This window comes from Nerophis ophidion, linkage group LG07 (assembly GCF_033978795.1).
Source record: "Nerophis ophidion isolate RoL-2023_Sa linkage group LG07, RoL_Noph_v1.0, whole genome shotgun sequence".
In the NCBI taxonomy this organism is placed as follows: domain Eukaryota; kingdom Metazoa; phylum Chordata; class Actinopteri; order Syngnathiformes; family Syngnathidae; genus Nerophis; species Nerophis ophidion.
Window position 1 is genome coordinate 62,414,185 of NC_084617.1, and position 12,305 is coordinate 62,426,489.

General features: G+C 43.5%; 1 protein-coding gene across 1 annotated transcript in view; it reads left to right on the top strand.

Annotated features, from left to right (window-relative positions):
- The first annotated feature begins 485 nt into the window (after positions 1-485).
- npc1l1 (NPC1-like 1) overlaps positions 486-12,305 on the top strand; it is a 50,271-nt gene continuing 38,451 nt past the window's right edge. Inside the window, exons 1-3 of the mRNA XM_061906810.1 lie at positions 486-638; positions 3,905-4,066; positions 4,172-5,083. Of these exons, the coding sequence (XP_061762794.1) occupies positions 597-638; positions 3,905-4,066; positions 4,172-5,083 (1,116 nt within the window). The 5' untranslated portion in view covers positions 486-596. The remainder of the gene's footprint in view (positions 639-3,904; positions 4,067-4,171; positions 5,084-12,305) is intronic.

The window sequence follows — 12,305 nt, forward strand, 5'->3', positions numbered from 1 at the left end:
GAACCGAGGATATCGTTGTGGCGTGTGCAGCCCTTTGAGACACTTGTGATTTAGGGCTATACAAATAAACATTGATTGATTGATTGGTTTTAGTATGTTTTTGAAAGAAAAAAAAATCAAGATTTGGACACCCTTAGTCTAAAGTTAATGTAGCGTACATAATCAACTCTGATTCCTTGGTATTCTGATTGATCTCCCCATAGCCACTGAAAGGCAGTCCACCAGTCCAAGTCTGGTTGAGGTGGAGATACTGTATTACAATACTACAGGGTGTGGTTGCGAGTACAGATTCTCCCATCTGCTTGTCACCTCCCTGGCAACCCTATCAAAAAAAAGTCTCCCGAGTTAATGATCACATAGACGCAGATTATCTGTAGACGCCATTGGTCAAGTCCTGCATCAGACCAGATAAGGTGTGACATCATAGTATGGCTGACTGGACCTGTCATGTTGTTTGTGCATTCCTAACACGAAGCACTTAGTCGGGTTGAGGACAGGACCATTTCCCTGAGAGTGGACGTTGTAATGCAACAGAAGCGATCGATTGATTTTGAATGTGCCCGAGGACTACTTTGTAATAGGAAGACCCAAAAATCATGAGTGGTTTCGCGGCCCTGATCGCTTTTCTGACTTGCTTGGTAAGGCTTTCTTTTAATCAAACTTTTTTATGATGCTACTCCGACTACCATTCCCAGGACATTCCGCGGTGTATGTATGTACGAATTCATATTTGGTGGCGGTCGAAGAGGTCATTGGTGCAAACTGGCAACCATGTTTCCGTCAGTCTACCCCAGGGTAGCAGTGGCTACAAAGGTAGCTTACCACCATAATAATTGTACCGTGCGTTAATAAAGAATAGATTCTCAGTTCTCACTGAAAGGTGTCTAAAAATGCTGTATAAATTGAATATATTACTATGAAGACATGTTTTTTATTATTAAACTCTACGTCTTATGGATTGTTGTAAACCTATACAGCAGTTAAAATGTGATATGCATATTATCATTCGTATTTTTGTATCAATTTTATTTAAATTGTAATGATAAACACGTTTTCTTAAAAATATATGTCTGGAATATGCCAGCTGTTGGACTACTATCATACAATATACAAAAGAAACTAAAAGTATATATATAGCGTGCAAAGTGTTGTTTATACCAGCAATTACATTTACAAGGGTAAACTTATACATGACATAGGCTCATAACATGAAACTCATACTATTACTTTGATATAATGTTGATGATTATGGCTTACAGCCTATGAAAACCTCAAATTGAGAATTTCAGAAAATTTGGGGTTTTCAAAAACTGTAAACTATGATCAAAATAACAAATACAAGCTTGACATGTTTCACTTTGTATGTAATAAGCTTATATCAAATGTTAGTTTCCAATTTAAAGTTGAAATGCTGAAATAAATTGACATTTTACATGATATTCACTTTGTTTGGGTTACACCTGCATTACTAAGATACAATATTTTATATATATTGATGTTTCAATGATTAGCTTTAAGTAATGAACCTTGAAATTCTCCCCATTCGTCATTGGCAATACTAAGAGGCTGATAATGTCCGGGCACAGTACAGCCTCAAAGTCATGATAACCTGCAAATATGTTTATGGAATGACCTGTCTTTATGGCTGGGGTGTCAAACTCATTTTCTTCAGGTGTCAGATTGCATTCACGGAAGCCCTCAGAGGGCCACTTCATGATATTTATTAAGCCCTGTGGGATTTTGGGATGTTGCAATCGCACCAATCCATACAAATTTCATCTTTTTCTTTAGTAAACAATACTTTGGTTGTTCATGCTCGTCTTGTTTTAGATTACCAGCAATAGATCACTTTGACCAATACAAGTGGTCACTTTGATCCCAATTCAATTAGGATCAATACAAGTGATCACTTTGAACTGTCTTCAATTAGGATCAATACAAGTGATCACTTTGATCCGTCTTCAATTAGGATCAATGCAAGTGATCACTTTGATCTGTCTTCGATTAGGATCAATACAAGTGATCACTTTGATCTGTCTTCCATTAGCATCAATACAAGTGATCACTTTGATCTGTCTTCAATAAAAGTTTCACCTTGTACTCTCTGTGCTGTAGCAGCTCTTGGCCACTAGGGGACATGACTTAAGTGAGAACAGCTGAGTGTCAATTCACTTATGTGTCGGTCCACTTAAGTGTCAATTCATTTAAGTGTCAGTCCACTTAAGGGTCAGTCCATTTAAGTGTCAATTCATTTAAGTGTCAGTCCACTTAAGTGTCAATTCATTTAAGTGTCAGTCCACTTAAGTGATAATTCACTTAAGTGTCAGTCCACTTAAGTGTCAATTTACTTTTGTGTCAGTCCACTTTTGGGCTATATAAGTAAACATTGATTGATTGATTGATTGAAATTCAACCAATCCCCTTGAACTATTCTACGGCCTCGCCAATTTTGCCCAATCCTGCAATTTCCCAGTACATTTTCACCAATCAAATTTGTTCCCAGCAGCACACAAAAGCATAACTAAACATTACACCTTTTAGGCCAATCACGATCGCAAAAAAAACCCCGCAGGCAGATGTCTTAGTTGGGCTCACGCAGAATTGAATTTGAAAAGGGTTTCAATGACGAAAAAAAGCTTGTGCTAATGTGTTGTATCAAATGATATCGAGATAAGAATTGTATTTGCATGCATTAACAAAGGTAATGTTAAAGTCCTGGCGATTGTAACACACACACGGTGTGGTGAAATTTGTCCTCTGCGTTTGACCCATCCCCATGTTCTGCGTCTGGGAGGTGAGGGGAGCAGTGGGCAGCAGCATGCGTCGCACTCGGGAATCATTTGTTGATTTAACCCCCAATTCCAAACCCTTTTGTTTTCTTCTGTCAAAAGTGAAATACATTTATCAAAAAAGATTAAATGCTTTATTGACACACATTGTTTCCAGGCATTTAAAGACCACATAAAATAATGTGTCGGGCAAAATGTGGCCCCCAAGCCTTCAGTTTAACGCCCGTGCTTTAGAGGAAAGAACATTATAGTTTTAGTAAATCTTGCTTCTAACTGGAAATATACATCATTTTCCATTGTTTGTATAAGAAAATTGGAGTTAAGTATTATTTAAAAATGATGTAGAACTGATTAGCGTAAGCCCCGACTTAAACAAGTTGAAAAATTTATTCGAGTGTTACCATTTTGTGGTCAATTTTACGGAATATGTACTGTACTGTGCAATCTACTAATAAAAGTCTCAATCAATCAATCAATCAATCAACAGTTTCAATGTATCGCATTGGGTACTATATATTTTTATGTTATGATTTGTTCAACAAAAAATCCAATGTTAGCTCATATAAAACTGTGTATGACAATGTGGCCAAATAATCACTTCATTTAAGTAGTGTTTTGTTTTCCAATTTTTCAAACACAGTGTTACTGTTCAAACTGCGTGTAATGTTACAGTGATTTAAAAATATTAAATATACTTGTTATACCAAACCTGTACTTTGTTTTCAATAAATACTTAATAAATACTGTTACCATGAATAGATTAACGTGGACCCCGACTTAAACAAGTTGAAAAACTTATTCGGGTGTTTCCATTTAGTGGTCAATTGTACGGAATATGTACTGAACTGTGCAATCTACTAATAAAAGTATCAATCAATCAATCAATCAAAACTTGGGGCCTACACTGTTACATTTTAATGTTGGTTATTATTGTGGTACTTGTGTTTTCTGAGGTAGGGCTTGGTGGAAAAAAGTTTGAGAGTCACATGTGAGACCCATTTATGGTCCAGGTTTGGATCTCAAGCACAGACAATGTTTGCTGAAAATGCGAAGCTATGACTTCTTTGAAACATTAAGCAGTCGTTAGTGTTCTAATTGTGTTTCTGCCTTTCCAGGCGCTGTCAGAGGCCCAGCATGAAGCCGGGTCCTGTGTTTTCTATGAGGAGTGTGGCAAGAACCCTACACTGGAGGGCTCCCTCATCACCCCTATTGTCCCCTGTTTTAATTACAGTCGAGCCCGTATTCTAACAGGAGAGCATTACAAGAAACTCAAAGAGGTCTGTAGGGAAACATGAAACTGGGTCAGTCGATGTTGACTCCTATCATGGGGGAAACACGGCGGTGCATTGTTTGCATATATGAATACGTCTCTTAATCTGCAGGTGTGTCCAATGTTGGACAACGGCGAGGGCAACACATTTGCCTGTTGCTCCATCAAGCAGCTGTCATCCCTGGAAAGGAGTTTAACTCTGTCCAAGGCTCTGCTGGTGCGCTGCCCTTCTTGCGCTGACAACTTTGCCCACCTGCACTGCATCAACACCTGCAGTCCAAACCAGAGTCAGTCGGTCAAAGTCACAAAGGTCATGAACGTCACGGTCCTGAACAGGACCAGAGAGGCCGTGGTGGCCTACCAGGCGTACCTCTCGACCACCTTTGCAGATGCCGCATTCCAGTCATGTCAAAATGTCAGAATACCAGCCACAGGAGGCTTCGCCATCGGCACCATGTGCGGCCGTTACGGCGCCAAGTTGTGCACCCCCCAGCGCTGGTACGACTTTCAGGGAGATACGAGCAATGGCCTGGCTCCGCTGGATATCGACTTCCAACTCATTAAGCCGGGTGAAACAGAGGGAGTACCTGAGGGTGTGGTTCCTTACAGCGGAAGAGCCTTGAGGTGTAACCAGCTCACGTCCTCTGGAGGTCAGGTCTGCTCCTGTCAGGACTGCAAAGAGTCGTGCCCAAACGTTCCACCACCCCCACTTCTCGCGGGACCCTTCAGGCTTTTGGGCACGGACGGCTTCCTGGTCATTTCTATCATCTCATTCTGCCTCCTGATATTCGCCTTCCTCTTTTTCCTGTTCGTCTCCTGTTTTGTGAAGTCACAGAATAAGCAGGTTGAACAGAGTGGAAAGAGAAAGAGGAAGAACCGAGACCAGAACAGTAACGATGTGCCTGAGCGGGTCATTTGTCCTTCAGAGGTGACTTGCGCCGACAGGAACAGTATGGCTGCTCAAGCCTTCCTGAGCTCAGTGTTTCAGTCATGGGGAACTTTCATGGCCACTTATCCACTCACGGTAAGTTTTTACTAATAATATTACTTCCACAAATACTAAATCATTTACTGTATTACGTAAACCTTTTATTGGCCAAGGAACCATATTTGGTGCTTTACGGTGTGTTTAAAAAAGAGGCTAGTTGTTACACTACGGGACACTAATAAAATAGCGGTTCACTGTGCAGCCAACATCCATTCAGTTACTGTAGAAGTGTGAGAACGGGTATATTGTTGGTCTTTAGTCCCTTTTCCAACATTTACAGGAACTTTACTGCCTTTTCCAAAAATGTCCAGGAACTTCAAACCTTTGTCCCACATATCCAGGAACCTAACCCCCTTTATTTAACTTCTCCAAGAACTCTACCCACTTTATGAAACATTTCCAGGAACTTAACCCTCTATCCAGTAACTTTTCCAGGATTGTAAACTCCTTTTCAAACCACATTTCCAGAAACTTTATTCATTCTTCCGACTTTTATAGGACCTTACCTCAGTCTATCTAACATTTCCAAGAACTTAACCCCCTTTTCAACGACATTTCCAAAAATGTAACCCACTTTTCAGCCACATTTCTAGGAACTTGATCCCTTGATCCAACATTTTCAGGAGCTGAACACCTTTGTCCAATATTTCGAAGAACATAACCCCCTTTATAAAACATTTCCAGAAACTTAACCCCGTTTATCTAGTATTTCCAGGAAAATAATCCCTTTATCTAACTTTTCCAGGAACATAAATTCTTTTTACAACCACAATTCCAGAAACTTTGTTTATTAATCCAACATTTATAGCACCTCACCTCCGTTTATCTAACATTTCCATGAATTTAACCCGCTTTATTTAACATTACACAAACTAAACCCCATTTTCAACAACATTTCCAAAAAATGTAACCCCCTTTTCAGCCACATTTCTAGGAACTTAATCCCTTGACCCAACATTTCCAGGGGCTTAACCCCTTTATCCAACCTTTATAAAACATTTCCAGAAATTTAACCCCTTTTATCTAGCATTTCCAGGAACTTAATCCCTTTATCTAACTTTTCAAGGAACGTAAATTCATTTTACAACCACATTTCCAGAAACTTTGTTTATTAATCCAACATTTATAGGACCTTAGCTCCCTTTATCTAACATTTCCAAGAACTTAACCCCCTTTATTTAACATTACACAAATTAAACCCCCTTTTCAACAACATTTCCAAAAATTGTAACCCCCTTTTCAGACACATTTCTAGGAACTTAATCCCTTGACCCAACATTTCCAGGGGCTTAACCCCTTTATTCAACATTTCCAAAAATGTAACCCCCTTTTCAGCCACATTTCTAGGAACTTAATCTCTTGATCCAACATTTCCAAGAATTTAACCCACTTTATTTAACATTACACAAACTAAACCTCCTTTTCCACAACATTTCCAAAAAATGCAACCCCCTTTTCAACCACATTTCTAGGAACTTAATCCCTTGATCCAACATTTCCAGGAGTTTAATCCCTTTATCCAACATTTCCAAAAATGTAACCCCCTTTTCAGCCACATTTCTAGGAACTTAATCCCTTAATCCAACATTTCCAGGAGTTTAATCCCTTTATCCAACATTTCCAAAAATGTAACCCCCTTTTCAGCCACATTTCGAGGAACTTAATCCCTTAATCCAACATTTCCAGGAGTTTAATCCCTTTATCCAACATTTCCAAAAATGTAACCCCCTTTTCAGCCACATTTCGAGGAACTTAATCTCTTGATCCAACATTTCCAGGAGCTTGACCCCTTTATCCAACATTTCCAAAAATGTAACCCCCTTTTCAGCCACATATCTAGGAACTTAATCCCTTAATCCAACATTTCCAGGGTCTTAACCCCTTTATCCAACATTTCGAAGAACATAACCCCCTTTATAAAACATTTCCAGAAACTTAACCCCTTTTATGTAGCATTTCCAGGAACTTAATACCTTTATCTAACTTTTCCAGGAACGTAAATTCCTTTTACAACCATATTTCCAGAAACTTTGTTTATTAATCCAATATTTATAGGACCTCACCTCCCTTTGTCTAAAATTTACAAGAACTTAACCCCCTTTATTTAACATTACACAAACTAAACCCCCTTTTCCACAACATTTAAAAAATGTAACCCCCTTTTCAGCCACATTTCCAGGAATTCAATCCCTTGATCCAACATTTCCAGGAATTTTTAATCCCTTCATCCAACATTTCCAAGAACTTAACCCCCTTTATAAAACATTTCCAGAAACGCAACCTTGTTTATCCAGCATTTCCAAGAACTGAATCCCTTTTATCTAACATTTCCAAGAAGGTTTTTATTACCTGAGTAAAATAATTCTTGGTAATATGTTTGCCCAAAAAGGTTCATTATGCCTTCTTGTTGAATATACTTCAGTTTCTTCAAGTCAGACAAGCTTTTAGGTACCTGTACCTGGACCCCCCGAGGGTTTGGGGCACCACAGACGATCAGTTGACCAGCTCTCTCCATCCCTCTCTGTCCAGTTATAACAGATGGAATAATTCAATAGGTGGTAGGTAAACTTTTCCATCTACTCTACCTAAAAGATTGTCTGACGAGACGAAACTAAAAAGTATAGGTAATCCGTGTGGTTTGCATTGTATTCAAGTAGCGCCCATTTTTAAGTGCCTTGGCTTCAGAAAAGACCCAAGTTGGTAAAAGGTACTTTTCCAAGGAAAGCTTGAAATCAGATTTTTTTTTTTTTTACCCAGGTATATATTACTATGGGTTTTTTTAAGAGTCCATGTAAATAAGAAAAGTGCAGTGGAATTATTGGTGTTTATTATGTACCTTGTGTTTTTGTCTTTTGCCATGAATTTTGTTAGGCTTCAGCTCATATTGAACATCATGGATGGATTAGTCATTTATAGGTACTTTCTCCCCATTTGACTTGATAATGGTCCGGATAGTAGAATAAAGACTGCCGCCAAAGTTGAACTGTTAACAAAGGTAAAAGATAATTGAGTATAAATATTTCTGTTAATTTATCAGTCTATACCAGGTCTGGGCAATTATTTTGACTTGGGGGCCAAAATTAGAGAAAAAAATGTGTCAGGGGCCGGAATATCTGATTTTTAGGAACACTAATACAAAACCTCACAATAATGTCTGATTAAATGCTTAAAACGTTATGACGCACCACCTTAAAAAACGGAATGGAATGTATTTATTTTTTTACTGAATGAGACACCCAGCATGTAGAGAATGTGGCATTTACAAAATTATCTATTAACGATAAAACACTGAATATTGACAACATAGGGTCATCTATAGATCCCCAAAACTTTTTTTAAAACCGGTGTAGATCTGGCATTCCAGGCTATAGGTCCCAGACTCTGGAACAATTTGCACCAGTCCCTCTGTGATCTTGACTGTGTTAAAACTTTCATTTGAAAACTTTTTTTTTAGTAAAGCTTTTAGTTAATGCACCTTTAACTATCATTTTTAATCCACTTTCCATCCTTTTTATGATGTTGCCCCGGTTATTTTAAATTTAATTGTTGTTTTACTATACCTCTGTTTTGTACAGCGCTTTGTGATTGTATCTGTGAAAAGTACTTTATAAATAACATTTACGTACATACTACTTACTAAGAAAAAATCCTGCTGTGACGTAGATTACCATGCTAACTAGTTAGATTACCACAGTAACTAATTAGATCACCATAGTAAACAGTATATCATGCACAAGTGCAGATTCCAACCATTGAAATAATTTGTACACTGTAGTTCAAGACTTACGGTCAATTGAAAACATCACTACACATCATAATGGCAGCTACACTTTTGATCTTAAAGATCTAAAAAAATATTATTTGGGATTGTCTGGCGGACCTCCTCTCTGAGCTGCAACCTTATCGTGGTAGAGGAGTTTGCGTGTCCCAATGATCCTAGGAGCTATGTTGTCCGGGGGCATAAAGCCCCCTGGTAGGGTCTCCCAAGGCAAACAGGTTCTAGGTGAGGGATCAGACAAAGAGCAGCTCGAAGACCTTTATGAAGAAGAAACATCATGGACCCAGATTTCCCTCGCCCGGACGCGGGTCACCGGGGCCCCCCTCTGGAGCCAGGCCCGGAGGTGGGGCACGATGGCGAGCGCCTGGTGGCCGGGCCTGTTCCCATGGGGCCCGGCCGGGCACAGCCCGAAGAGGCAATGTGGGCCTCCCCTCCAATGGGCTCACCACCCATAGCAGGGGCCATAGAGGTCGGGTGCATTGTGAGCTGGGCGACAGCCGAAGGCAGGGCACTTGGCGGTCCGATCCTCGGCTACAGAAGCTAGCTCTTGGGACGTGGAACGTCACGTCACTGGGGGGGAAAGAGCCTGAGCTAGTGCGCGAAGTCGAGAAATTCCGGCTGGATATAGTCGGACTCACTTCGACGCACAGCAAGGGCTCTGGAACCACTTCTCTCGAGAGGGATTGGACCCTCTTCCACTCTGGCGTTGCCGGCAGTGAGAGGCGACGGGCTGGGGTGGCAATTCCTGTTTCCCCCCGGCTCAAAGCCTGTACGTTGGAGTTCAACCCGGTGGACGAAAGGGTAGCCTCCCTCCGCCTTCGGGTGGGGGGACGGGTCCTGACTGTTGTTTGTGCTTATGCACCAAACAGCAGTTCAGAGTACCCACCCTTTTTGGGAACGCTCGAGGGAGTACTGGAAAGTGCTCCTCCGGGTGATTCCCTTGTCCTACTGGGAGACTTCAACGCTCACGTTGGCAACGACAGTGAAACCTGGAGAGGCGTGATAGGGAAGAATGGCCGCCCGGATCTGAACCCGAGTGGTGTTTTGTTATTGGACTTTTGTGCTCGTCACAGTTTGTCCATAACAAACACCATGTTCAAACATAAGGATGTCCATATGTGCACTTGGCACCAGGACACCCTAGGCCGCAGTTCCATGATCGACTTTGTAGTTGTGTCATCGGATTTGCGGCCTCATGTTATGGACACTCGGGTGAAGAGAGGGGCGGAGCTTTCTACCAATCACCACCTGGTGGTGAGTTGGCTGCGATGGTGGGGGAGGATGCCGGACAGACCTGGGAAGCCCAAACGCATTGTGAGGGTCTGCTGGGAACGTCTGGCAGAGTCTCCTGTCAGACAAAGTTTCAATTCCCACCTCCGGAAGAACTTTGAACATGTCACGAGGGAGGTGCTGGACATTGAGTCCGAGTGGACCATGTTCCGCACCTCTATTGTCGAGGCGGCAGATCGGAGCTGTGGCCGCAAGGTAGTTGGTGCCTGTCGGGGCGGCAATCCTAAAACCCCTTGGTGGACACCAGCGGTGAGGGATGCCGTCAAGCTGAAGAAGGAGTCCTATCGGGTCCTTTTGGCTCATAGGACTCCGGAGGCAGTGGACAGGTACCGACAGGCCAAGCGGTGTGCAGCTTTAGCGGTCGCGGAGGCAAAAACTCGGACATGGGAAGAGTTCGGGGAAGCCATGGAAAACGACTTCCGGACGGCTTCGAAGCGATTCTGGACCACCGTCCGCCGCCTCAGGAAGGGGAAGCAGTGAACTATCAACACCGTGTATGGTGCGGATGGTGTTCTGCTGACCTCGACTGCGGATGTTGTGGATAGGTGGAAGGAATACTTCGAAGACCTCCTCAATCCCACCAACACGTCTTCCTATGAGGAAGCAGTGCCTGGGGAATCTGTGGTGGTCTCTCCTATTTCTGGGGCTGAGGTCGCTGAGGTAGTTAAAAAGCTCCTCGGTGGCAAGGCCCCAGGGGTGGAAGAGATCCGCCCGGAGTTCCTTAAGGCTCTGGATGCTGTGGGGCTGTCTTGGTTGACAAGACTTTGCAGCATCGCGTGGACATCGGGGGCGGTACCTCTGGATTGGCAGACCGGGGTGGTGGTTCCTCTCTTTAAGAAGGGGGACCGGAGGGTGTGTTCCAACTATCGTGGGATCACACTCCTCAGCCTTCCCGGTAAGGTTTATTCAGGTGTACTGGAGAGGAGGCTACGTCGGATAGTCGAACCTCGGATTCAGGAGGAACAGTGTGGTTTTCGTCCTGGTCGTGGAACTGTGGACCAGCTCTATACTCTCGGCAGGGTTCTTGAGGGTGCATGGGAGTTTGCCCAACCAGTCTACATGTGCTTTGTGGACTTGGAGAAGGCATTCGACCGTGTCCCTCGGGAAGTCCTGTGGGGAGTGCTCAGAGAGTATGGGGTATCGGACTGTCTTATTGTGGCGGTCCGTTCCCTGTACGATCAGTGCCAGAGCTTGGTCCGCATTGCCGGCAGTAAGTCGAACACATTTCCAGTGAGGGTTGGACTCCGCCAAGGCTGTCCTTTGTCACCGATTCTGTTCATAACTTTTATGGACAGAATTTCTAGGCGCAGTCAAGGCGTTGAGGGGTTCCGGTTTGGTAACCGCAGGATTAGGTCTCTGCTTTTTGCAGATGATGTGGTCCTGATGGCTTCATCTGACCGGGATCTTCAGCTCTCGCTGGATCGTTTCGCAGCCGAGTGTGAAGCGACCGGAATGAGAATCAGCACCTCCAAGTCCGAGTCCATGGTTCTCGCCCGGAAAAGGGTGGAGTGCCATCTCCGGGTTGGGGAGGAGACCCTGCCCCAAGTGGAGGAGTTCAAGTACCTAGGAGTCTTGTTCACGAGTGAGGGAAGAGTGGATCGTGAGATCGACAGGCGGATCGGTGCGGCGTCTTCAGTAATGCGGACGTTGTACCGGTCCGTTGTGGTGAAGAAGGAGCTGAGCCGGAAGGTAAAGCTCTCAATTTACCGGTCGATCTACGTTCCCATCCTCACCTATGGTCATGAGCTTTGGGTCATGATCGAAAGGATAAGATCACGGGTACAAGCGGCCGAAATGAGTTTCCTCCGCCGTGTGGCGGGGCTCTCCCTTAGAGATAGGGTGAGAAGCTCTGCCATCCGGGAGGAACTCAAAGTAAAGCCGCTGCTCCTTCACATTGAGAGGAGCCAGATGAGGTGGTTCGGGCATCTGGTCAGGATGCCACCCGAACGCCTCCCTAGGGAGGTGTTTAGGGCACGTCCAACCGGTAGGAGGCCACGGGGAAGACCCAGGACACGTTGGGAAGACTATGTCTCCCGGCTGGCCTGGGAACGCCTCGGGATCCCCCGGGAAGAGCTAGACGAAGTGGCTGGGGAGAGGGAAGTCTGGGTTTCCCTGCTTAGGCTGTTGCCCCCGCGACCCGACCTCGGATAAGCGGAAGATGATGGATGGATGGATGGATGTCTGGCGGAC